The sequence below is a fragment of the Phyllobates terribilis genome, unplaced genomic scaffold (assembly GCF_046119375.1).
Source record: "Phyllobates terribilis strain yellow unplaced genomic scaffold, ASM4611937v1 Scaffold_7__3_contigs__length_470593459, whole genome shotgun sequence".
Lineage (NCBI taxonomy): Eukaryota > Metazoa > Chordata > Amphibia > Anura > Dendrobatidae > Phyllobates > Phyllobates terribilis.
This window is the reverse complement of record NW_027362767.1, coordinates 58,107,246-58,134,154: the sequence shown is the minus strand read 5'-3', so window position 1 is coordinate 58,134,154 and position 26,909 is coordinate 58,107,246. Positions and strand designations below refer to the sequence as shown.

Below are 26,909 nucleotides of genomic sequence, written 5' to 3'. Positions count from 1 at the left end.
ATCTGCTCTGGTGGGCAGCTTCCCCTGATGGCCGGGCAGTCAGGGGTTATATCTGCTCTGGTGGGCAGCTTCCCCTGATGGCCGGGCAGTCAGGGGTTATATCTGCTCTGGTGGGCAGCTTCCCCTGATGGCCGGGCAGTCAGGGGTTATATCTGCTCTGGTGGGCAGCTTCCCCTGATGGCCGGGCAGTCAGGGGTTATATCTGCTCTGGTGGGCAGCTTCCCCTCATGGCCGGGCAGTCAGGGGTTATATCTGCTCTGGTGGGCAGCTTCCCCTCATGGCCGGAGCAGAGGGTGATCCAGGGGGGAAAAAAAAATCTGTATTTTTTTCTGTTTCCTGCCATACACTGTAATAGATAGAGATAGATGGTGTCCAATATAACGTCACTGTGCAGTGTCGGGAGCACAGTAGACCCTTCTGACTTTTGCATTGTGTTCAGGTGTCACCAGGGTGGGATTCCATGGTAATTAGCAATGATGGCTGTGAGACTTTTGGCTGCACTCGTTCCACAGTGTCTTTTTTTTTTTTTTTGGAGGGATTACACTCTTGCCACAGCGTCCTTTTTTTTTTTGGGGGGGGGGGGGGGATTACGCTCTTGCCACGGCGTCCTTTTTTTTTGGGGGGGGATTACGCTCTTGCCACGGCGTCCTTTTTTTTTGGGGGGGGGGGATTACGCTCTTGCCACGGCGTCCTTTTTTTTGGGGGGGGGGGGATTACGCTCTTGCCACGGCGTCCTTTTTTTTGGGGGGGGGGGATTACGCTCTTGCCACGGCGTCCTTTTTTTTGGGGGGGGGGGGGATTACGCTCTTGCCACGGCGTCCTTTTTTTGGGGGGGGGGGGGATTACGCTCTTGCCACTGCGTCCTTTTTATTTTTTTTTTGTTATGGAGGGAGCAAGTAAGGGCTGCACTCTGGCCGCATCTTTTGATGCGATTTCTAGCACATGCACAATCATTCTGTTCACCCGCTGTGTGCCAAGTCTGTATTTTTGCCACATACCTGATTTTTTTGTGGCTGCTCTCTTGCCACAGTGCCCCAGATGTGGTGTGAGCACAGCGCACAATGTGCGTCCATTCATATTATCTCCCCACATTTCGGGGTGTGATCCTCCACATCTGTGGGTTTTCTCTCCTTCCCATGTTCCTCTTCTTACTAAAGCTACTTTTCCTATAATTTGGGATAATCCCGTGGCCGGCTGGGATCCAGCGCTGCTCCTACGTCCCCACCAGTGACACCAGAGCCACGGGATCTCCGTCATCCTCCACAAGGACTTCTGCCGTCGGATCAGACTGAAGATCTCCTCCGATCATTTTGTGGCTCCGGGGACCAGGAACCATCAATGGATTTTAGCATTTTGCTGCCTGCCGGTCTCCTAGTCCTGTGGCTTTAGGATTTGGATATTGTGCATTTCATAAACTCTGTAAAAATGTAAAATAATACACAATCTTCTCCAGTCGTGTCCAAAACTTGCAAAAGCTCTAAAAAAAATTGCCAAAAAACACCACAGCTCCAAAAACTCAAGGAAAAGAACGCACTGTGCGATTGAGATTTTAGAAATCTTTTGCCACTACTGCAAAACGCTTTTTTTTTTTCTGCAAGAAAAAAATTCTAAGTGTGAACAAGCCCTTATTTTTTTCTCTTTTCTGCACCTGAATAACTAAAATATAATGTGAAATATAAAATGCACTACAAAAAATGAGTGATTTTCTTTTTTTGAGGGAGGGGTCTAATGGCACTTATTTGTCTATTGGTGGCCCTATAGGTTTAGGATTTTCCCGCCATAGACCTTTTATGACATTTGCACAGGCATTTATTTAGGTGCAGCCACTTCTTCACGTGGTTCGTGTCATGTAAATGTCCGTTTTTTTTTTTTTTGTAGGAAACCCAGAGATCGCAGGGTCTTCTCCTCGGAGGTCAGACATTAAAGGGATTGTCTTGTTGTCTTATCTATCAAGTTCTCAGAGCTTTTTTTTTTTCTACTGTCGGGGACATCGTGTGACCACTGCGTTTAATCCAGTGGCCGCTGTGCTGACCAATTTGACCGCTACTTCCAGTTATTGCCCTCTGTTGTGCATACGGTATCTGTTTCATGGACCAAGTGACCGCTGCAGCCAATCACTGGTTGCACTAGCCATGCATTGCTCACTGATCGGCTGCAGCGTTTATGTAATGTGCAGGGGAAATGGAGAATATCAAGGATATATATATATATATTTATTTATTTTAATGGACAGCCCCTCATCGTTTAGGATTTGGTGATCTCTGCAGATGCCGAGGTTGTGGCACACATGTTCTGTACTGGTAGTAACCTCCCCGGATTCGTGTCTAGCACAAGCCCTAATAAAACGTGCTGACATTCCACCCATAACACGTAACCCGCTGACTTCTTGGGAGGGTGATGCCAGTGAAATGTCTGGGTGTTTAGTCACTAGGAGAATTGCACTCGGATGGTTTTACATCCACATAAAGGCTGCGATTATTGACACAATTACACCTTTTGTGCTCACGGAGGACGTACAACAATCCACGGATAATGTTTTCTTCTTTTCTGTCCTTTTCCGTCATCTGCTGACTAATATATTTACAGGTGCTGCATATATATGTATATCAGGTTATGATGAATGGACAGAGGATTTGGAGCCTTTTTTTTTTTTTTTTTTTTTCGTTGTTTTTCTTTAACTGGTCTGTTGAGCCTTTTGTTGCGAATTATCGTATATTTTTATTCTACTTATTTCCTATTTTTTTCCTCTATTTTTGTAATGCGCCCCCCCCCATCGTCAGTACTGTTGTCTGGTATTTTTCCTGGTTATAAAGAACGTCTCTTCCTCAGGAGAACCTGTCCTGTCCCTCATTACAGAGACAGCTCATTGAGTTCAATAGGCATTGTGTAATGCTTCATTTCTCCTCTGGAGGCGCTGTAGAAAAGTTGAACTCTTAAGGGGTTGTCCTGGTTTGTGATGAAAGTCTGTGACTTCTGAGTTCTCACAGCGCGCACTATACGCTGTTAGGATCCTGTGGTGCCGGCAGCGAGAGCGGGGGGTCTTGTGACTGCAAGTAGGCGTTTTGTATACAAGCGATCATGTGCCGACTAGACTTGGATCAATTTGCTGGCATTGAGCGAAGCCTCACAAGTCTAGTGGATATGTGGACAGAAGTATGCAAATAACATACTTATGGTCACATGACCGACCGCCATTACCGGAGAATCTTTTTCAGCGTGCAGGGTGAGCACTTAGACTTTCATCACAAACATGGACAACCCCTTTAATGCCACATTTCCTCACAGGTCACAACTTTAGAGTCCTGTTTCTCGGGATCGGTTGGGGTCCCAACAGTCGGACCCCCAGTGATTGGGAAGTTATCTCCTATCCTATTACTGCTTTCTATGAAGAGGTGGCAGTATATATATTTTTTTCCGGTTAAGGTGGATTCTGCTCTGAAATCCACTTGAAAAACTGCAAATTCTGTTGTAATACGTTTCCTATTACGGTAATTTCAATGGTAAACAGCCTACAGTGCACACAGTGCTTTTTTTTTTTTTTTTTTTAAGAAACAACATGGAAATTTTGGGAGTTTCTGCATGAAAAATTGCTCCAAATTTGACAATAGAAGCAGAAAAAAAAAGTAAAAGAAACAGCAAAAAAAAAACAACTCTCCAAAAAGCTTTTCTTTTTTTAATATAGATTTTGGACAGGAACATACACATGATTTTCCGCAGGGAAATCCGCAAGTACCCCCACCCACCAAAACCTGCACTATTTAGTGAGTATTTTCCACTGTGGAATCGCTATGGAAACTATCGACAGGAGATGTCACTTGTGGGCGATCCACGGGGTCCTTCAAGTGGCGTTTTCAACGCTTGGGCAAAAAAAAAAAATTCTAATTAAAGCCGAATTTGTATCCCTTGTATGAGCACAGTGGGGGTTGTAGTGCTGCGTGTGACTTCAAGGAGAGCTGAAGACAAATTTTGGCATTTTCTTTTTAGCTTTTCCTGTTTCTATGGTAACTAAGTGCTGCAAAGTCTCCAGCCTGGCTTTTCTGCAAGTGACATCTTATTTCTGTACATATGTGTGTATAGATGCACGGATTGGTGCTGTATAATCGTCATGGATGCCTTTATTACATATATATATATCTCATTCCCTTAAAGGGGGTTATACTGGCATTGAAAACATGGCTGCTTCCTTTCTCCTATACAGGTGTTTTCCTGCTATTCTGGCTCAGCCCTATTAGTTTGAGCTGCCATACCGCCCACAACCTGTGAACAAGTGTGGCGCTGTTTCAGGAAGATAAATATATTTTTGTTCTGATTACCCCTTTAATCCCATTTACGGATAAGTCCGTCATGGAGCGAGTCGGGGTGTGTGGAGTGGGCTCGAGCCGTCACATCTGCCTCTGACAGCTGTGATCTGATCACTGATTTATTAACCCCCTGAAACGCCGCTGTCAATTATTGACGGTGGCACTGAAAGTTTTTTTTTTTCCAAAACTAGCGCATTTTGTTTTTTAAAGAACAAACTGTGCTTTAAGTGCCCTCCCCGGGTCCAATTCTGAGTCTATGCTGCTGCTCCCGGCGTTTATTATTGTTTAAAGCATGACAACAGCGCTGCAGCCAATCAGTCAGCTCAGACGGCAGAAAAAACGGGACCTCATACAAATACGTCAATGGAAAAATTGCAACACACACTCAATTTTTTATTTTTTGTCTCTAAAATTTAAAATAACAAAACTAAACAAGTTTTAGTGTCGCCATAATCGTACTGACGTGGAGAAACTTGTTACCCAGTCATTTGTACCTTTAAAATGAGCGCTGTACAAACAAAATAAAAAAAGCAAAACCTGGCGGAATTCAGTTTTTTTTTTTTTTTACATTTCACCACTATTTTTTTTCTTTGTTTTCCAGTACATTATATGATAAAATAAGAGTGGCTTTATTTGTTATTCCATGGAAATAAAATAAGACAAATGCAGGTATGCGACGCGTTTCTGATCAGTTGTGATCCTTCATAGCTTCATATGGAGAAGGATCACAACTGATCTGAAACGCGTCACATGTCTGCAATTATGTCTTGTATTGGATGGTAGGAGCTGGATGTCTTTTTGGTTTATCTCCATTGCTACACAAAGACCGTGTGATCTGTGCACCTGATGGACTTTCTCCTTTACTATTGAAGGGAGAGTTATACTGAAGGCACAGAATTTATATCCTCCCTGTATTCACTACAGTATAATTAACTCTGCCATTATACGCTATATGGTCGGGTTCACACATCGGTGTTTCCCGGTCAGAGCATATCCTGGCTGTGGGTCTCTTAACCCCAACTTGACAGTCTCAGGCCTATGCTGATCCGCGTCCGGAGAATGACCGGATCACGAAATACTGATGTGTGAATCTGGTGTGACGTCCTCTTTCCTTATAGCTCGAGGCTGAAGTGACGTCCAGTAAATCGTTCACCCGTTCATCATTCCCCTTTTCAGCCTGGTCAGTCCTGGTGCTTCTCCGTGGGGGGCCGACAGCAGCGCGGTCAGTGGGTCGATTTTGGATAAATCAGAAGAATGTTGTAATTTTGCATTGTGCCAGTGCTACGGGAGAAAGCTGCATTACTAAATTACAGGGCTAATTTCCTAACAATGAGGATAGGGAAAAACGTCCTGATCGCTGGGGGTTCTACCACTGGGATCACAATCAATCCTTAGAACCGGGGCTCTGAAGGGGTGTGAATGGAGTTGAGGTCGATCATGCGAGCTGCCGCTCCATTCACTCTTATGGGAGTGGTGAAGACCAGTTTGACAATTTCCAGCGATGGAGCTGCTGCAGTGTGCATGATTGACCTCTGAGGCTTTTCAGTGCCCCTGTTTTGAGGATCGGCAGGGATCCCAGTGATCGCATTACATTCAAATTTGAGAACCCCCCTTTAACACCCGTAATATGTTGGATTCTGCAGTCTTCTGTGAGTCATAGATGGTAATGGAGGTTGAACAGATTATCAGGATTTCTCTGGAATCCATGGGGGTGGACATAGCAACCTTGACCAGCACAAAACAGCGCTCCCACCACTGCGCCGGATAACCAAGGACGTGTCTGTATGAGAGCATTGCTCTGTGCAGCTGTAATGTTACTGAGGGAGTGCTGCAGTCAGGATATCATGTTACTTTTTATTAAATTTGGGTATTAGAATTTTTCTTACTTCTATGTAAACTCTCCCCCCAGACCCGCTACACATTAGGGAAAAAAAGATAAGCTTAGGATCTTCCAGGCTTACTCTACCTGCCCTTAGGATAGATGATCAGTGTGAGATCGGTGAAGGTCTGATACCATCGCTGATCGGCGCAGCTCTGTGCACGGCGCAGCTGCTATTCCTAACTCCAGCTCGCTCAGCAGCCTTATAGATAAATATGAGGCTGTTGATTATGGGTCAGGGGACCCACGGCCGGTCCATACATCGCAGTCTGATGTCTTTGAGTGTGAATTTCCCATGTGCAAACCTGACCTAAGAGGGTTTCCAAGCTGCGGTGTGAATGGAGACTAACAGCACAGCTTCGTACTCTGTGTAGTGGCCGTTTTAAGGTACTGCAGCTCAGCTCCTATTGAAGTGAATGGGAGACAAGCTGCAGTACCCAGGAACGGCCACTGCATAGTGAACGACACTGTGTGCACCAGTTAACCGTTTAAATCCAACCACCACCTTAACTGAAAACAGCTTGTCGGTGGTGGTGTCGGGCCCCCACCGGACTGATATTGATGATCCTAAAAAAAAAAAGTTATCTAGTGTGAATCCAGAATTAGAATAAACCACAACAGTTTTTTTTTTCCCAAAAAATATTGCTCCTGAGTCCCCACCAGTTTCTAAGGTTGTTTTTGGTAATGCAGCCCAGCCTCATTCCCTTCAATACACCTTCGCTGCAGTACCAGGCACAACCTATGATCAGGAGTGGCGTTGTTTTTGGAAGAAGCCACAATCTTTTTGTAACCTATAGAACCTAATATGTATCTGAGATCTCCGCTCCATGCTGCTATATAGAGACCGTCCTGTAACGAGGCGCGCCGGCTTCTGTATAACCGGAATAAACCTCGTGTGATCGCCATCTCTTCCTTTTATGAATTTACATAAGATATAATCTCATATTTGTTTTCTCACACAAGGAAGTAGCTGTAACATAGACGCCGCTCTTCCTCTTTTACTTACCTGCATGCCAGGCGTATTATTTAAAGAGGTATTCCCGTCTTATAACCTGGTGATATCACTATCCTATAACAATTAGTGGGGCTGTATTATGGGACCCCCGCTGATTCCGGGACCGCTCTGCCAGGAGCGCCGCTATGAAGGGTTTAATTAAAAGGAGACGCAGCATTGTGCCGGTGTGGTGGTCCCCTTTATTCTCGTGATCTTAGGACCTCTGCCAATCATGTAGCGATATGCCACCACTTTCTGCTGGTCACGCGGCGTCCTGCTGCCGAATACCCCAGTGATCAGCTGTGATCGGTGGTGGAACCTGCCAGCAAATGTTTAGTTTCCCTGCAGCACCTCCGCAGGTCACACGAAGGATTACACACAGTGGGCTGAGATTATAACGCAGGAATGTGTCCAGTCCCCCAGATCTAAAGATGCTATAGGTGATGGGTATGGGGGCAGGTGGGGGATCCCACTCTCTTTAATAGGGTATTTAGAAATTAGTTATTTTAAAGCAGAGACCCCCTTTAAGTGTCAATTGACGATTTTCTCAAAGGAAGGTTCTCACTAATGTATCGCAGATTAATTTTTTTCAACTGCATTATGTCCACAATTCCCAGGCTGACCCAAATTAATAGTATTGTACAGTATCTGCTGGTGCCCGAAAATATGGCCGCATTTTCCGGTGGCGGTTGATGCATGAATCACATTGCCATATCCTTCGTTCCTGGCATCGGCCAGTTGCAGCAGCATGACTACATTGGTCAGACATTTGTGGCATGTCCTCTGCCTGGCACCTTCCATTACCCAGAGAAGAAGCAGCAATGTGTAATCATTCTTCACGTGCTCGCCCTAATGTGCCCTGCGCTGTCCCCCATTTGCATATTGCTTCCTTTAGTCAGCGGCTGACATCCTCCGTGGAGTGCACACAGCCGCGTCATCCATGAGCCAGCGCTGACTGTGTCATAACAAGCCGGAATATTGTGTCTGACTCCAAATATAAATGTGACGACGGCGCCGCACAAGTGACTATAAAGTGTATATAGGTCCTCGTCAGGCGGTGACTGCTGTGCAGCGTTATGGGAGAGGTAACGAGGTGATGGATGATCGGCCGCCGTGCCGGATACTGGGGAAGCTGGGGATGGATTTGTGCCGTGGTCTGTGAAGAGCGCGGCTCCGGATCAGGACATTCGTTCCATCCTGTGGGTTAGTAGAACTGTTGGAGGGGATCTTGAGAGTTGTAGTTTAACTACTAGAAAGACGCCGGTTGCTGACCATTGCCCTAGGGCGGGGTTCCCCCACTTTTCTTACATTGAGAGACGCATTTAGTTCTGATAAATGGTGCCCCCTGGTCAAGTAGTAATGATCTGCGAGCCCCCTTATCAAGTAGAAGGGGCCCCGGTGCCCCCTTATCCAGTTGTAATGATCTATGTGCCCTCTTATCATTTAGTTATGTCCTTGGTGCCCCTTATCAAGTAATAGTGCCCCCTTATGCTCTAGTGCCCTCGTTGCCCCCTTATGCTCTAGTGCCCTCGTTGCCCCATATCGGGGTGGCGGTGCCCTCGTTGCCCCATATCGGGTGGTAGTCATCTGTATGCCCTTTTATGAAGTAATAGTTCCCCGGGGCGCCCCTTATGAAGCAGTTGTGCCCTCAGTTCCCTCTGTATCGGGCAGTAATATTGCCCTCTGTGGACACTGATATGGTTGAGAGCGGCACTTGGCTGAACAGAAAATCGCGAGTCATTCACAGGGGCCGTCGAGCCACCGATTGGGGACCCGGGCATGTAAAAAATGGAAGGAAAATAACTGCTGAGAGACAAACATCAGCTCTTCTATCCCTGTGTACAACACTTTATATTACTAAGGTACATTGATGGGTATTCCCATCTGCGGCACGGTGGCGCAGTGGTTAGCACTGCAGCCCTGCAGCGCTGGGGTCCCGGGTTCAAATCCTGGGTTTGTATGTTCTCCCCGTGGGTTTCCTCCGGGTTCTCCAGTTTCCTCCCACACTCCTAAGACATACTGATAGGGAATCTAGATTTTGAGCCCTGATGGGGACAGTGTATCGTTACATGTATGTAAAGCGCTGCAGAATGTTAGCGCTATATAAAAATAAAGATTATTATTATATTATTATTATCTGCTATGTGACGGTGTACTGGTAGGATATGCTATAAAAAGAAAAACTTCTCTTAGGCTATGTTCACACGCAGCGAATTTTGCTTTTCTGTAAAGTCGCCAAGTAAAAAAAATACTCATTTTGCCCTCTTTGTGCTTTTTTTTATTACTTTTTTTTGGTGGGGATTATGTCTGCTTTGTCTACAGACCGTGTTTAATATAGTTAGTGTTATTCACCAAAACCAAAAAAACGTTTGTTGCGTTTTTGCAGCGTTTTTTTGCACTTTCTCATTGCTTTCTATGGGGGAAATAAAAAAAAAAATACTGCAAAAATGCTGAAAGAATTGCTACAGATTTCTAAAACAGCAGCTCTCAAATTCAGTCAAGGGGGGAAGGAATCAAATGTGGGCATGAGATTTCTGAGAGTTGCTGTAAAACTTTTAATTTGCGTAAAAAAAAAAAAAAGACACCAAAATGCTGGGTGTGAACATAGCCTAATATGTATATAGCAAAAACTGAGTGTAAAGTCTCCGAATCCTCCTCCGAAAAACGCCCCACTAAACTCCTCAGACTTTCTGCTTAGTTTCCATTCAAAAAACTCAGCAAAAAGACTCAATGTGAACACAACCTAAGAATGCCACAAAAGGAGCGTTTCTTAAAGGGGTTTGTGTTTGACAAAACGTATGCGCCATGTATCCTACTGTATGCAGCTCCAAAAATTAAATGGAGCCGGATGAAGCCCCCAGTGTACACAGCGCCAATTGAATTAGCATCACACGTAGAGCTAAAGGCGCTAATAATAATTTCCCGTTATAATGCTCTTTAGCTGCCGAGATGGCATTAGCACTGCTAGGCCGGGTTCATGTACGTGCTACGGTGCACACTTGCTATTTTCTTAGTTTTTTTTGGTTTTTTTAGATATATTTTTATACATTTTAGTGCACTTATTACTTTAAAATCTCTGCTGCTTTTTCTAAAGGAAAAAAAAAACTTTGTTAAAAATTGTTTATTGAAAATAGCTGAGATTTGGGTTTCTTGGCGACTCGTGAAATAGCTCCAGTTACTATTGAAATTGTCATCCGAGGGCTTTATTTATATCTTGTATGATCTAAAATTAATGGATTTTTTTTTTTTGACGAGACCATTTTAGCAGAGACAATTATTCCCGTTCCAAGAACAGAAAATGGTCCTTTTTTTCTGTAGGAATCATTCATTTTTAATCTTTTGCCTTTTTTTAATCTTTCTTTAAGCCATCTAGTTGTCTTCTTCTAAGCTATATTTACCACAATGCGCAAAAGGGGTAGATAGTGCTTCACTGCTGAGGACCCCAAAGCTTTGCTTTTCTTAGAGGGAATCTATCGGGATAACTTTATTGCTGACACTAGTAGTATAGCTGTATAGCTAGTAGAACAACTTAAAATATGATGCCTTTCTTGTAGGAATCCGATGTGCCAGCGCTGAGAAATTGAGCTTTGAAGCTACATACAAATTTTCCTGGAAGTGCATTGGGGGCGTGTCAGTGCACCCGGAGAAGAAGAGCACTTCCAGGCTAATTTGCATGTGGCTCTTAAGCTTGATATCTCAGCGCTGGCACATCGGATCGCTACAAGACAGGTGGCATATTTATTGTCATACTATGACCTATACAGCCATACCATTAGTTTTATTAGTAAAATTCTGTCCCTTTAAGGCTAAATCTTTTTATAATTTGGTCATCTAACTGCAGTTTTAGGAATTTTCTCCCAACTATTGTACCAACGTACTTACTTACCCGAAGGTCCTATATTGCTGAGATCTTCAGTACTCTTTGTCTTTGCTTCCATGAATTACTTGCATGGAGTAGAAGACAAAACTTAGGAAGAAAGAGTCTTCCCAATATTTAGTAGGTGTAATAAAAATATTAGCAAATACCAGTTATTAGAAATGTAGCATAGTTCTTCTGATTAGCTATGTCGCTTCCCTCATGTGCATTGCAGTAGCTTTAGATATCCATGGTTACAACTACTAACAACTATGAGTGGTCGTAACCATGGATACCTAAGCTACTACAATGCCCTGCACATGGGTTAAGCGACATAGCTAATCAGAAAAACTATGCTACATTTCTAATTGGTGGTATTTACTAATATTATTATTATATTATTATTACACCTACTGCATATTGTAATAGGATCTTGGAGTTGGGAAAACCTTTTTAAATCCCTTTTAGACAGGAGCATGGCTTTTATATAAATATTCTCAGTAAGGAGCGTATAGCAGGTGGAGATTTTAGTTACATAGAAGGGTTGGATTCTTGCAGTATTCAGTTTCCCTTCAGCGCCTCCACAGGAGAAGTAAAGCATTACATTGGGCCCATTATTATAATTGTGTAGGCCATATAATGCACCATTGGGCCGCCGGGCCCTGTAAAAAAAAAGGAAAAAGACCCATCTTGTCAAAAAGCAGCGCAGCAGAAACCCACATCATAATCGCCATGTGTGAACACAGCCCTAGACGTTGTCGTCACCTTACCTAAACTTTGCAGCTCGTTGTGTTCTCCTCTCCTATGTGAGCGACTGGAGGGAAAACGATCGATCATTGCCTATTACCTTAATTATTTTTCACAAGGTATTGCTTAACAAACCGTCCTCTTGTGTCTGATTATGACGAGCTGCAGCGTTCAGTTATATAAGCCGCCATTCAGGTCTCGTTGCCGCGTCCGCTTATAAATCGAGATGTCTCTATTAGATTGGTCCCAATCTTATTCTGTTTTTATAATCGGGGCGCCCGTTCACAGATGATATCCATGTAAGAGTGGTGATCCTCTTGCATATTAGAGCGCCCCCTGCAGGCACTGTGTAGCTGGCCCTTCCTGCACCCCGCGGGCTCCTGTCCTCCTGACTCGGGCTTTCATGCCTCGATGGTTTACACCGGTGCGTCATTATGTGACTAGTTGGAAAAGTTTTACATCCCAGTCGTTGACTTTTCAACACCAACATGAAAACATGTTGTGAGGAGCCGGGGTCCGGGGCATTCCACAGGATGATTCAGGGATCACGGCGGCTCAGATACATCTCCTAAACACTCTTTACAGTTGTTTTGTCTGTGCAGAGATGATGGCGTATGTCTCTGCTGTCATAACACGTTCTCTGGTAACGGGAGGTCTCTTGTTCTAAGGCATCTATGAATTTGCCACCAGATCCGGGAGGAAGGAAACAGAATATAACATAACCCCATTCATTTCTTTAGAATACATTTTGTCCAGAAGTGCAACTTTAAAAGGGGTATTCCCATCTCCAACATCCTACCCCAACATGCAGTAGGTGTAATAATAATAAAAGTATTCCAAAATACCTCCAATTGGAAATGTACTATACTTCTTGTGGTTCTCTGTCACTTACCTCATGTGCAGGGCATTGCAGTAGCTTGGTATCCATGGTTACGACCATTCATATAGTGACTGTTAGTAGTCGTAACCTTGGATACCTAAGCTACTTGCAATGCCCTGCACATGGGGTAAGTGACATAGAAAATAAGAAGAACTATACTATATTTCTATGTTGCTTACCCCATGTGCAAGGCATTGCAGTAGCTTTGCTCTCCATGGTTGCGACTACTAACCGTTAACTGTCACTATATGAGTGGTTGCAACCATGGATACCTAAGCTACTGCAATGCCCTGCACATGGGGTAAGCAACATGGAGAGTAAGAACTATACTACATTTCTAGGTCACTTGCCCCATGTGCAGGGCATTGCAGTAGCTTAGATATTCATGGTTACGTCTGCTTGGGCTGTGTGCCCACAATGCGTTTTTTAAGCGTTTCCGCAGTGGCAATTCCGCTGCAGAAACGCTTAAACGCTTGTTAGAAGGCCTGCCATGTTCCCCAATGATAATCCGCATGTGCTGTGCACGTGCTGCTTAAATTTCCGCTGCGGGTTATCATTGCGGAAAAAAACGCAGCACTACCAATTATTTTGCGGAAGCTCGGCGTTTTCGCCGCCTTTGACTTGCAATGCATGTCATCCGTATCCCTGCATCTGTACATGCAGAATCCATGCGTTTCAATGTGCAGATGGTACCCGGGTGTGGAGGACTGGAGACTCTCCTCCGGACCCGGGTACCATAGAACCTGTAAAAAAAAAAAAAGAATAAAATAAAAAATATACATTATACTTACCTTCTGATGGCCCCCGGTGTCCTTAGCGATGCGTCTCTGCTTGCCGGCAGATCGCGGTGGTCTGAAAAGGACCTCCGGTGACGTAATTTAGTCATGTGACGGGTCATGCGACCGCTAACGTCGGCAGGTCCTTTAGTCTAGCACGAGCTGCCGGCAAGCTGAGACAAGGACTCCGGGGGCCATCAGAAGGTAAGTATAGATTTATTTTTTTATTTTTTACCATTCTTTCGGTCACACTATATATGCCGGTTGCATGGATTTATATAGTGTGACCAAGTTGTCAAGCACTTTCCAAGTGATGCTAAAATCTCTTGGAAAGCGCTTGTCAACCCACATGCAGAAATGCAAGTGAAGAACGCTTCACATCCGCATGTCCCTGGCAGGAAAAACACATGCACAATCCGCATTTTTTATTTTCTGCCAGGGAGATGCAGAAACCCTCAGGAAAAATCCGAAGCATTTCTGCATCGTGGGCACATAGTCTAACTGTCACTATATGAATGGTCGTAACCATGAATGCCAAGCTATTGCAATGCCCTGCACATGAGGTAAGTGACATAGAGAATCAGAAGAACTATACTACAATTCTAATTGGAGGTTGTTGTTGTTATAATACCTACTACATATTGAGATGGGAATACCCCTTTAACTAAAGGCTCCCTCCGACGCCAGGGTCTGGATGCAGCTCCTGCCTCGCGTCCTCTATACCTCTGGTTAAGGTCCACAGATATCCCGCCAGTCATCAGCTTTCTTCTTCTAATTCATTCAGGGAGGCTCTGCAGCCCTGGTCGCCCTCATCTGCCTTATTTATGGATAGGACTTCATTGAAAACTGGCACTTAATTGGGCAGAGCTGGACAAGCGATGCCACCTAACGATACCATTTTAAGTGCCATGACCAATGAGTAAAGGCCCTTATGGACATATCAGTGATTAGCATCTATTACGCAGTCGTCTCACTGTCTAGATTGGCTTGGAAACCCCCTTATAATCCAGAATGGGACACTGCTGCTGCAAACAATAGATCATCAGGGGAACTACACATGTGCTACTCATCCATAAATTCCATGGTCACCAATCCATTTAAAAGGGTGTCATGTACTGCCATGGTTCTGCTATAGCAGGCCACAATAGAAGCTGACAGTGGCGAGGTATCTGCTTTGGTCAGGTGCTCTCTGCAGCATCTGCGTGAGCAATTTTTTTGTAAACTTTTTGACATATCCAAAAAGTGAATGCAATTTACTTTTCCAATGACCGGTTATCATTACAGCAAACAGTGGCCCTTTTAAGACCCACGTCTCTCCGGTTAAGCAGGATATGATTGTATAGATCCTACACACAAAGCCTGAATGTTTTGTTAGGGCAAAGCCCCGCTCCTCCCCTCTTCCTTCCTGCCGCTGTCTCATCACATTATTGTCCTGTGCAGTAATGGTATCCGATGCAGAAGGGGACTCACTCTGGGGTCTCTCAGGGAACACCGCACATCTGCAGTCTTATACTGGAATTGTAGTCTTCTTACATTGTATTATTGAAGTGGATTTGTCACCAAAATTCACAAGACAAACCGCACACCATAATAAACAGATCCCTTGGACCTCATGAGGCTGGTGTGCTTCCTTTGAAAAAAAACACATCAGAATGGCTGTGTAATCTTGACACACTAAAAGCTTTGGGGTTCTACTCATGGCAGAGAAAAAGCCATTTTAGCATGGATGTTCAAAGTAAGTACATCCTTTTCATCAGGTTTAGTAATGTATCTAGTTTCCGATATCAGATCGTCTTCAAAGAGCACCTGACACTTGCCAGAGATATGTATTTTTTTATTTTTTATTTTTTTTTACAACTGGGCATAGTTTTAGGGTAGAATTTGTTTAGGACCACGCCCACTTGGCTATAAAGACTAGCTTCGTATACAGGGAAGAGGAGGCCATATCTTGGGAACGGAGAGGAGCAGGAACAAAAGAAAAACATCGCCGGATTCAGGAGAACAGCGGCATTTACACCAGGTTAAAAAATACATATTTATGATGAGACAGGTTTTCATTAAAAAAAATATATATATCACCTACTGATTTTCCTGTGACAAATTTTAGTTTTATTATACAGTAAGCATATGACAATTTGATATGAAGAATTTATTTTTTTGGACCGTCTATTGAAATTCCAACTTTCCTGCACTAATATTTACGCATTGGCCCTTTAAATTGAGGGTCCGTCATATATTCCTTGTCTACATACAGGGAGACGCGCACTTCCAGTTCTTGTTATGACTTTTTGCCCCCGTGTTCTCGTCGTCCCAGGGTGCACGGTGTACAGATCTCTCCCAGTGCTCGTTGCCTAATTAGGCGAAGCTTTATCCGCCGTATCGTGGAGCTGTCACGTCCGCGGCTGCTTTGTGTCCTCGCTGCTCCTTATCAGCGTTCATAGCCGCTCCGTCCTCCAAGTACCAGCAGCACAGCTCTCGCCTGCACGGGTTCTTACCACTGACATCCGGGACTCCACCGCTTTATCCCTAAATGTAACCCCTTTTTTCTGCCCAAATTCACATGAAGAATCTGTTCACCATGATCCTGCAGAGCCTCATAACTAAAGCCAAGGACAAGTCACGGGATAAGGCTGGAGCCAAATCTACGAAGAAGATCCCAAAAAAGGTAGAAGTCGTCTTTTTGCAGATGTAGCAGAGCTGAGTTTGTCAAACAAATTTACTCTACCATCACGTTACAAGAATCGTACCCATGTTCCCAGAGCTCTGGGAAAGCTGGGTGGCAGACAAGTAGATATAACTGGTCGGATAAATCTAGAAATAATCATGTGATCGGCTCGTCTGACGACGACTTTTCTATATATTTGTCTATTTGGGTATATTAGTTTCCTCTTCCGTATATCATCACATAGAAATAAGCTGAGCTTCCAGCAAACGTTTTTTTGCTTTGTGTGAATAAGAAGTGGTCCAAATTCTCATTGCTTTTTAGATTGCATAGATTTTTTTTTTTCCCTGTCATTTTTTTTTTTAACCATATTAGGTTCCGCTCTGTTCTGCATAGTCTGTCTCCTAGTGTCCATATGGGTGTTTGTTTCTGCTTCTTCAGGGATAAGTCTACTTTGCTAAAATACCCAAATTCTATATCTAATATTTCAGCCAAATAGTCAGTTTCCATTTAGAGATAAAAAGCAAAATATCTTGTAGACAAGCTAAAATAATTGCCCTAATTTGTTAATTTTTGGAGCAAGTAGATAATGGCATGATTGGAAATATCAGTGGATTTGGATAATGAGATGTTGGAGTAGAAATCGGGCTCGAAATCTACGTTCTAGTTTATTCCAAAGGTGATGGATGGGGTTGAGGTCGAGGTATGTTCTTCCACATCAAACTCCCCCAAACATGTGTTTATGGACTGCTCTCAGTCATGGAGAAAATAATGACCTTCCCCAAACTGTTCCCACAAAACTGGAAGCTACAGTTGTCCAAAACATCTTTTGCTGAAGAAATAAGATTTTCCTTCACTGGAACTAAAGGGCCAATGCCGACCCCTGAAAAACAACCTCATAGGATAATACTTTGGGCTTGTTTTTTAGGGGTCAGCCTTGGCCCTTTAGTTCCAGGGAAGGAAAATCTTACTTCTTCAGCAAAAGACATTTTGGACAATTATTCCTCCTCCACCAAACTGTACAGCAGCACAATGCAGTCAGGCGGGTGACGTCCTCCTGGCATTCACCAAACCCAGGCTCCTCCATCTGAGAAGTGTGATCTGTCACTGCATAGAACACGTTTCCTCCAGAGCCCAGTGGTGATGGCTTTACACCACTCCGTCCGACACTCGGCGTTGTGCTTAGTGATGTAAGGCTGTATGCAGCTGCTCAGCTAGTTGTGTGTGCCAATAGTTTAGTCTACATATGATTTTTCTTCTATAGCATACACACTATCTTTTATTCTTCTTGTACTTCAGGAGCTAATCTAAGTAGATAACAAAGGAATTTAATAAAAACGTAGATTAAAAAAAAAGCAAGATTCCTTTTAGTTGGGAATCTGTAATACCCGATCAGTCCTGGGTTGTCAGACAGATGTATAAAAGTGTGGAACTGCCGTATCCACCGCCATTCTTATTACGCGGTGCTGTAAAATACATGTAAATAGAGGAGCTCTTGTTCCGGCTGGTGACACACGAGGAGACGTCCTCTCCGGTGACCTAGTTTCTGCGTCCAAATTACATGTGCGCAGTCAAATAAGCAGAAAAATGAACCTGCGGTGGATGTTCCTCTGGGTGTACCAGCACATTAGCATTGCTTATTTAGTGTCTACATCTGCATACATAATCGCCTTCCTGCTTAGGGTTTATTCACACGTCGCAGTAACAGCCACAAATCTGTGTGCTCTCTAGTGCCCTTACAGAGTCTTCAATGTCATTTTTCATTACCCTTCCCTATTTATAATGTTACCTTGTAAATGGCGAGGATGTTACTCACTTTCAAACCCCAAATTATGAAAAATTCTGTAATAATTGTAGACAATCTGGAATAGTTTCCTTTATTGTTTATGGGTCACCAGCCTTATAAAGTATAGGGCAAAGCAACTCTCTGGGTCAACTGATAGACTGCTATGTCTAGTGCAGGATCAGAGGGGGGCGGCGCAGAGCACTGGCATCTTATCGTGCCCCATCCTTCAGTCCCTGCGCTTGTGGTACCATCAAGGCATCAGCATTTTCCAGCGTCTTCATTTATCTTTCACTGATGTTTTAGAAAATGCACTTGTCCCTCCCGTAGACCTGTGTAACCGGCGCTTTGTCTTTTTCTCTTTCAGACTATATTAACAGTGTTTCTTAGTAACAATGAACAAATATTAACTGAAGTCCCAATAACTCCTGAGACAACGTGCCGGGATGTGGTGGAGTTCTGCAAGGAGCCTGGAGAAGGAGCGTGCCACCTGGCAGAAGTGTGGCGGGGGAACGGTAGGTCGTCCTATGATATGGTAATCAAACGGAGCTTCAACATCATAAAGTTAATCAAATTGGTTGTATATTGGATGGAAAATTAAAGGGGTTGTCCACTGATATAAAGTATTTTAAAAGGGTCATTCCTTGTCTCTGGCGCCCCGGGCCCCCCCCCTTTCTGGTCCCACGCTGATCTCTGTGCTCCTGGCCTCTTGACCTGCTGCTGTGGATGTACAGAATTGGCACTGCTGTTCGATTTCTGTCTATCATGGAGAAGGTTTATGTCTGAAAATGGATTTGTAAAAATATCTGCAGTAAGTCCCATGCATGTGTGCGCGGTCGTGGTGGAGAAAATGCTTGTCCTGTGTAGCCCCATGTACACGGCCTCACACAGGGGCCGCATGCAGATAAGGGAACATATGGCAGCTACGTGGTAAACACGTGGGGAGGACACTGCTGTGACTGGTAACGGTGTGAAGAGGAGGCCCCGACATGTAATCCACAGACATTATTCCTTTTTTCAGCCAGACACTCCGTGTACCTGTTTAAGGGAGTTAAGTAGTGTCGGGGCATGTTCACACTGCCACATGTCATATACCCCAAATAGTTGTGATATTCCGCAGCCAGACTCTGCATTAGTAAGGCATGTCAGATCCTGCAACAGATTGGTCGTGGGGGTACTTCCGCGATGTATGGTACCGGTGGGCTGTTATGAGGTACTACAGCACGGGTGCATATGGGGCTCTGCACCCAGATATTGTTACCGGCAGGTGCATAGGGGGCGCTGCACCCGGATATTGTTACCGGCAGGTGCATAGGGGGCGCTGCACCCGGATATTGTTACCGGCAGGTGCATAGGGGGCGCTGCACCCGGATATTGTTACCGGCAGGTGCATAGGGGGCGCTGCACCCGGATATTGTTACCGGCAGGTGCATAGGGGGCGCTGCACCCGTATAGTGTTACCGGCAGGTGCATAGGGGGCGCTGCACCCGGATAGTGTTACCGGCAGGTGCATAGGGGGCGCTGCACCCGGATAGTGTTACCGGCAGGTGCATAGGGGGCGCTGCACCCGGATAGTGTTACCGGCAGGTGCATAGGGGGCGCTGCACCCGGATAGTAAAACCGGCAGGTGCATAGGGGGCGCTGCACCCGGATATTGTCTGTGTGGTGTGAGATCTTGCATGCAGACATTGATCCACCTAGGGATCGAGCAGGAAACCGTCAGTATTGTGGATGCAGTGTGTACGTGGATGACTATGGATAATGGAGGTGAATCCTGACACTGACTGTAATCCCTGTGTTTATACATCGCAGCCTCTATACTTGGCCTCGGCTGCTGTTTGCCCCATTAATTATCGCTGAATAATTTTTCTGTTCCAAATAACAATTTGGATGAATCAGTCTAATAATTCCCGCTCTGCCGCCCATAATAAGGGACACTTTATCTAACAGGATCGGATGGGCTGGGCACCGTGCGGCCCCTCGTCTCCCCCTCCTCTGGAGGCATTTAATGTTTTTTAGAGTCGGTCAGCGCTGGGGGCTTCGGCTTCCAGATGTTTGCTGCTGAAATGCATTAGCGCGCCCATCTCTTCAGAGCGCTCGAGCCGCTTCCTGACAGAACCTTTACAAAATCAGAAACGCAGCCGGGTTGACTCATGTATTTTTGAGGATTTTTCTTCCCCCTCTTCACCGTCCTGATGACTCATTCTGGTAATGGTTTTTGAACATAATAAATATGGTTCGAGGCTCTGCAGCTCATCGCGGCCAGACAGCTGTTAATGTTTGTGATAAGCGGAGACAGTCAAGGTCACCAAAGACACGGAGTTTATACAGGACTTGGGTTTTTACATTTCATTAATGCTGTAAACTTACCGGAAGAGACGTCCCTGTTTCCAGTGTTCCTCCTCCGACTTATACCACTTTGTACCAGCAAAATGGGGAAGAATTGTTTGATTATTCGTCCTGCAATGTCTCCTATATTCTGTGCAGCAACTGAAAATAAAACCTGCTTGACGTTTCCCATCATGGCTTTACAAGGAAACTAAGGTAGAAGAAAACATGAACCAGGCTCACCGCTGAGTCTAAGTATTACCCCACGACTACCCTGTGCCCATCACCACACTGGTGGCTCTTCTACTGTAGAATACAATATAGACATGTCACCCTCAGCCACAAAGCTCTCCACAGTGCTGCACCGCCCTACATCTCCTCCTCATCTACCACCCTACCCGTCCTTTCCACAGTGCTGCACCGCCCTACATCTCCTCCTCATCTACCACCCTACCCGTTCTCTCCACAGTGCTGCACCGCCCTACATCTCCTCCTCATCTACCACCCTACCCGTCCTTTCCACAGTGCTGCACCGCCCTACATCTCCTCCTCATCTACCACCCTACCCGTTCTCTCCACAGTGCTGCACTGCCCTACATCTCCTCCTCTTCTACCACCCTACCCGTCCTTTCCACAGTGCTGCACCGCCCTACATCTCCTCACCTACCATCCTACCCGTTCTCTCCACAGTGCTGCACTGCCCTACATCTCCTCACCTACCACCCTACCCGTCCTCTCCACACTGCTGCACCGCCTTACATCTTCTCCTTATCTACCACCCTACCTGTCCTTTCCACAGTGCTGCACCGCCCTACATCTCCTCATCTACCACCCTACCCGTCCTCTCCACACTGCTGCACTGCCTTACATGTCCTCCTCATCTACCACCCTACCTGTCCTTTCCACAGTGCTGCACCGCCCTACATCTCCTCCTCTTCTACCACCCTACCCGTCCTCTCCACACTGCTGCACCGCCTTACATCTCCTCCTCATCTACTACCCTACCCGTCCTTTCCACAGTGCTGCACCGCCCTACATCTCCTCCTCTTCTACCACCCTACCTGTCCTCTCCACACTGCTGCACCGCCTTACATCTCCTCATCTACCACCCTACCCGTCCTCTCCACAATGCTGCACCGCCCTACATCTCCTCCTCCTCATCTACGACCCTACTCGTCCTCCCCACGCTGCTGCACGGCCCTACATCTCCTCATCTGTCTACCACCCAACCCGTCCTTTCCACAGTGCTGCACCGCCCTACATCTCCTCATCTGTCTACCACCCTACCTGTCCTCTCCACAATGCTGCACCGCCCTACATTTCCTCCTCCTCATCTACGACCCCACCCGTCCTCTCCACGCTGCTGCACTGCCCTACATCTCCTCCTCATCTGTCTACCACCCTACCCGTCCTCTCCACACTGCTGCACCGCCCCATAGCTCCTCATCTGTCTACCACCCTACCCATCCTCTCTACAGTGCTGCACCGCCCTACATCTCTTCATCTGTCTACCACCCTACCCATCCTCTCTACAGTGCTGCACCGCCCTACATCTCTTCATCTGTCTACCACCCTACCCGTCCTCTCCACACTGCTGCACCGCCCTACATCTCCTCATCTGTCTACCACCCAAACCGTCCTCTCAACAGTGCTGTACTGCCCTACATCTCCTCCTCATCTTTCTACACCCTAACTGTCCTCTCCACCGTGCTGCACTGCCCTACATCTCCTCATCTATGTACAACCCTACCTGTCCTCTCCACAGTGTTGCACCGCACTAAATCTCCTCCTCATCTACCACCCAACCCATCTTCTCCACAGTGCTGCACCACCCTACATTTCCTCCTCATCTGTCTACCACCCTACCAGTTCTCTGCACAGTGCTGTAGCGCCCTACATATCTTCCTCATCTTTCTACCCCCTACCAGTCCTCTCCACAGTGCTGCACCGCCCCACAGCTCCTCATCTATCTACCACCCTACCAGTCCTCCCCACAGTGCTGCACCACCCTACATTTCCTCCTCATCTGTCTACCACCCTACCAGTTCTCTGCACAGTACTGTAGCGCCCTACATATCTTCCTCATCTTTCTACCACCCTACCAGTCCTCTCCACAGTGCTGCACCGCCCCACAGCTCATCATCTGTCTACCACCGTACCAGTCCTCCCCACAGTGCTGCACCACCCTACATCTCCTCATCTTTCTACCACCCTACTTGATATCTCCTCCTCATCTTTCTACCACTCTACCAGTCATCTCCTCATCTTTCTACCACCCTACCCGTCCTCTCCACAGTACTGCACTGCTCAACATCTCCACATCTCTCTTCCACCCTCTACCCAGTGCTGCACTGCCCTACAGCTCAACATCTATACCACCTTACCAGTGCTCTCCATTTTGCCATTGATCCAAGACCAATATTTGCCATAATCAGAACCTCGTACTGAGGTCTCCAAAACTTTTCTCATGCTGCACCATCTCACTGGGATGCACTACCCCAGACAATCAGATTATTTTCCAACAACTACTGTTTTAAGCATCGGTTTAGCCAGGCTGATTCCATTTCAGAAATTAATGTCTGGATTTTTGGGCTGCTTCATACATTCACAATTCATGGCCCGTTTTGGGGCCCATTATGGACTGGTCACTGGTTTCCTGACCCGAACTCCACTGCCTCATATGTGTCTATGGAGCTGTTGTGCTCAGGGCCCTCACTCCTATGATTGGCTGCCTCTGTCCCTTCTTTTCACAATTAATCCTTTATAATATAAAAACTTGCATCTATGCAAACCGTCCACTTTTGTGGTCCAGTTAGGAAATTTGCAATGATTCTGAAGGTAAAAAATATTTTATTTCTGTATCTTTGCAATTATTATATCTATTGCAATTTTTTTTTTTTTTTTTTTAAGAACGACCTTTGCCTTTTGATCACCTGATGTTCGAGCACTTGCAGAAATGGGGTCCCCGAAAGGAGGAGGTGAAGTTCTTCCTACGTCATGAGGATTTCCCGTCGGAAAGCAATGAACAGGGTAAGCAATATATATCATGAAGGAGCACTGAAAAACTTCCTATTAAACCTGTACTAGGGGGCGCCATGGTGCACAGTATACCGCTACCAACAACTCCTGTCTAAGATCTCAAATATCGGAAGTGCACACCTGTGGTCAAGTTGGACCAAAAAAAACCCCCCCAAAAAACAGCGCCACCTTTTGTCTATGGCCATGTCCTGCATTGCAGCTAAGACTCTTGATTGGGAATGAGCTGCAATACCGCACTCCTCCTGGACATCAGTCGCATCGGTGACCGTACGGATGTATTATACATCTTCCTGGCACGCTTCTTCTCTTGGTGCCCTGCTTGTTATTTTATAGACTGGTTTTGTGATGAATGGCGCATTTATGTTGTTGCTTCCTGGAAAACGAAAGTCTCCCCCGTCAGTAAAAGTAGTAGCGCCACGCGCGTCATCATGGCCCCGAGCAGGAATGTAAGCCTTTGTTATATCCGCTCTCCTGGCAGGCTGCCAGCACACTTTTATCATTATGACACTTTAACACTTGATGTATAGCAGAGCCCTGCAGGTCACTATGTACCGGTGCCACCGTTAGGACTTGTGATGTACATGGAGCTGCGGCAGGAAGAGTATCTTTGTACTGGCTTCTTGTTAGATTTGGCCGCTGAATCACTTTCTTGCGTAAACTCCAAATAAACATGTGAAATGGAATTTAACCACTGCATTAAATGGCAATAACGTGCAAGCGGTGTGCCGGGAGCTCGCGGCGGCTGTATGCATGTGGCGGTGCGTTTGCTCACAGCATATGCTCTTCGGATTTTGCTGCAAAACTAATGCTGATCCTTGGCAAAATCTGCAAGCGCGACATGCTGATACTTGCGGATTTGCTGCAGATTTAACCCTTTGCATCGTTGGGTTATGTTCAAGTGTTGCATATTTTTGCAGCAAAAGCTGCGGATTGGGCTCAGATTTCATTCTTGGAATTGTATAAAAGTACAATCCGCGATGTATTCAGCATAGAGGATTGACGACACCCTCCGCACTGTTTCATTTCCTGCTTTGGTGAGTTGTCAATTTTCGGTGCTGATTTTTGGTGCCAGAATAAATCAGTGCAGAAATACTTACTACCCAAAAGTGAGCTTTAATCTCCAGGGCTGAGTGTCTGCAGAAATGCAAACTATCCAAGGATCAGCACTAGGTTTCTGCCTCGGAAAATACACATTTGTTCTTAATAGGGAACCTGTCTTAGTCGATTGTTCTAGTAAAACTGGTGGTATGGCTGCATAGAGCGTAGAAAGACAAGAAAAATGACACCTGTCTTGTAATCGCATGTGCCAGCACTGAGAAATCAAGCTCAGAAGACATATGCAAATTAGATTGAAAGTGCACCAACACACCCCCTATGCACTTCCAGACTAATTTCCAAGTGCATTGGGGCGTGCCAGTGCACTTTCAGGCTAATTTGCATATGGCTTCAAAGCTTGATTTCTCAGCGCTGGCACATCGGATTACTACAAGACAGGTGTCATTCGTTTTGTTGGACTGGGACCTATACCTGGCACCGTCAGAAAACCAGAGTTTTAACATTGACCCTAATTCTATGGCTTCATGTGGGATCTGGAGCCAGAGCTGCTGTAAAAATATACTTGACCTATTTTGGTTAAAAGGAAGAAAATGTCCATAAAAAACTAACATTCTTATACAACTATGAGAACAATAGATCTTGGGGGGAAGGCGATCCCTCGCTGGCAGTGGAAGAAAATATTCGCTTATGGATTTCTATTCTTATTCATTTGTCATATTCCTTTACATGGTTAAGAAAATGTTATTTTTTTTCTACAATTCCACCTTATAGCTTATTTATAATTCTTTACTTTCACATGTTGCTTTAAAAAAAAAAAACAAAAAAAAAACTTTTTTCTCTTTTTCATAACTCCTCTGTTTTTATTTCTTCTCTTTTTTAGCCGCTCGTCAGGCTCCAAATCAGAGGAACGGACTGACTGGAGAGAAGCGTCTTGAAAATGGGGTAAGACCTGTTATATCTTAAACCATTGGGCTAGATGGTGGGGCCTCTGCCTGGGATCATTACATGCCTATAGTTCCACCGTGGTGTTCTGCCTTCTCTCATTGTCCTCAGCTCTCGGGTTTGCATCCGTCCGTCTTTTTCTTGGTCGCCATCTTCTTTACCTTGTCTACATATTATCTTCTGATACTTCCAGAATGAGAGAAAGCTCAACGTTGGGTCGTGTGTCCTCCAAGTTAAGATCTCGGTTTGGTCAAGGATCTTCCGATCACCAACTAGACGACTTCCAAGAATGTCAGACCTCAGTGGTTTTATTGCTCCTATTATTCTTTACTGCTACTTTTTTTTCCCTCCAAAGTTGGGTTGAGGGTCGATACTACCACCATCACAGCTCCTAAAGCTTCACTAAGACCTGAATAAGTGGAGTGTGTAGACTTTGTATTTTTTGACCATGGAGGAATCATTAGCCTTCAAACACCAAGGAGATTTCATGAACCTCACCTGTCTTCAGAATGTGAGGTTTTTTTAACCTCTGTTCTGCCGGCACTTTGCTCCATTCACCATCTCAAAACAAAAGGCAGCAGCCGCCAGCTTGGGGTAGACAGTGTTGGGGGGGACCCCCTCTCTGGAGATAGACTTAAATCCCACCTATGTGACATTTAGGGCATATCCTGTGGATGTGCCATCAAGGTCTAAGTTGGGATCCCCTCTTAATGGACTTCATACGTGGACATAGCTTAGTAATTTTCTCCAACTCATGGCTGTCCTGTAGTTAAGTACTATAAGTCCCAGCACACCTCGTCCTCCTGAGGCTGCTGGACATTGTAGCCTCCTTATATTGTCTATTGATGTTTTATGGTTTTGACTGTTTAGGTGGCTTTTATGTGCCTGCACGTTTCTTTATATAATGGCTTAGGACTTTATATTAGTTTGTGCCTTTCCCAGCAGTCTCCTGTTAGACTTTGCATTTATTATGGTTCTTGTATATAAGTGCTTCTCAGTAAATTAGAATATCATCAAAAAGTTAATTTATTTCAGTTCTTCAATACAAAAAGTGAAACTCCTATATTATATAGAGTCATTACACACAGAGTGATCTATTATATAGAGTCATTACACACAGAGTGATCTATTTCAAGTGTTTATTCCTGTTAATGTTGATGATTATGGCTTACAGCCAATGAAAACACAAAAGTCATTATCTCAGTAAATTAGAATACTTTATAACAACAGCTTGAAAAATTATTTTAAAATCTGAAATGTCCTACTGAAATGTATGTTCAGTAAATGCCCTCAATACTTGGTCAGGCTCCTTTTGCATCAATTCCTGCATCAATGCGGCAATGTGGCATGGAGGGATCAGCCTGTGGCCCTGCTGAGGGGTTATGGAGCCCAGGTTGCTTTGATAGCAGCCTTCAGCTCGTCTGCATTGTTGGGTCTGGTGTCTCATCTTCCTCTTGACAATACCCCATAGATTCTCTATAATAGATTTTCTATGGGGTTAAGATCAGGCGAGTTTGCTGCCAATCAAGCACAGTGATACTGTTGTGTGTAAACCAGGTATTGGTACTTTTGGCAGTGCGGACAGGGGCCAAGTCCTGCTGGAGAATGACATTTCCATCTCCAAAAAGCTTGTCAGCGGAGGGAAGCATGAAGTGCTCTAAAATGT

At 45.2% G+C, this 26,909-nt stretch overlaps 1 protein-coding gene across 3 annotated transcripts in view; it reads left to right on the top strand.

Moving 5' to 3' along the window:
• PPP1R13B (protein phosphatase 1 regulatory subunit 13B) overlaps positions 1-26,909 on the top strand; it is a 63,412-nt gene that overhangs the window by 1,107 nt on the left and 35,396 nt on the right. Inside the window, exons 1-4 of one of the 3 annotated variants that reach the window (XM_073638624.1) lie at positions 15,895-16,098; positions 18,246-18,393; positions 23,117-23,236; positions 25,182-25,243. In XM_073638624.1, the coding sequence (XP_073494725.1) occupies positions 15,994-16,098; positions 18,246-18,393; positions 23,117-23,236; positions 25,182-25,243 (435 nt within the window). In that variant the 5' untranslated portion in view covers positions 15,895-15,993. Of the gene's footprint in view, positions 1-15,894; positions 16,099-18,245; positions 18,394-23,116; positions 23,237-25,181; positions 25,244-26,909 lie in introns of those variants that run through there. The other 2 variants (XM_073638626.1, XM_073638625.1) reach the window with 2 other exon arrangements.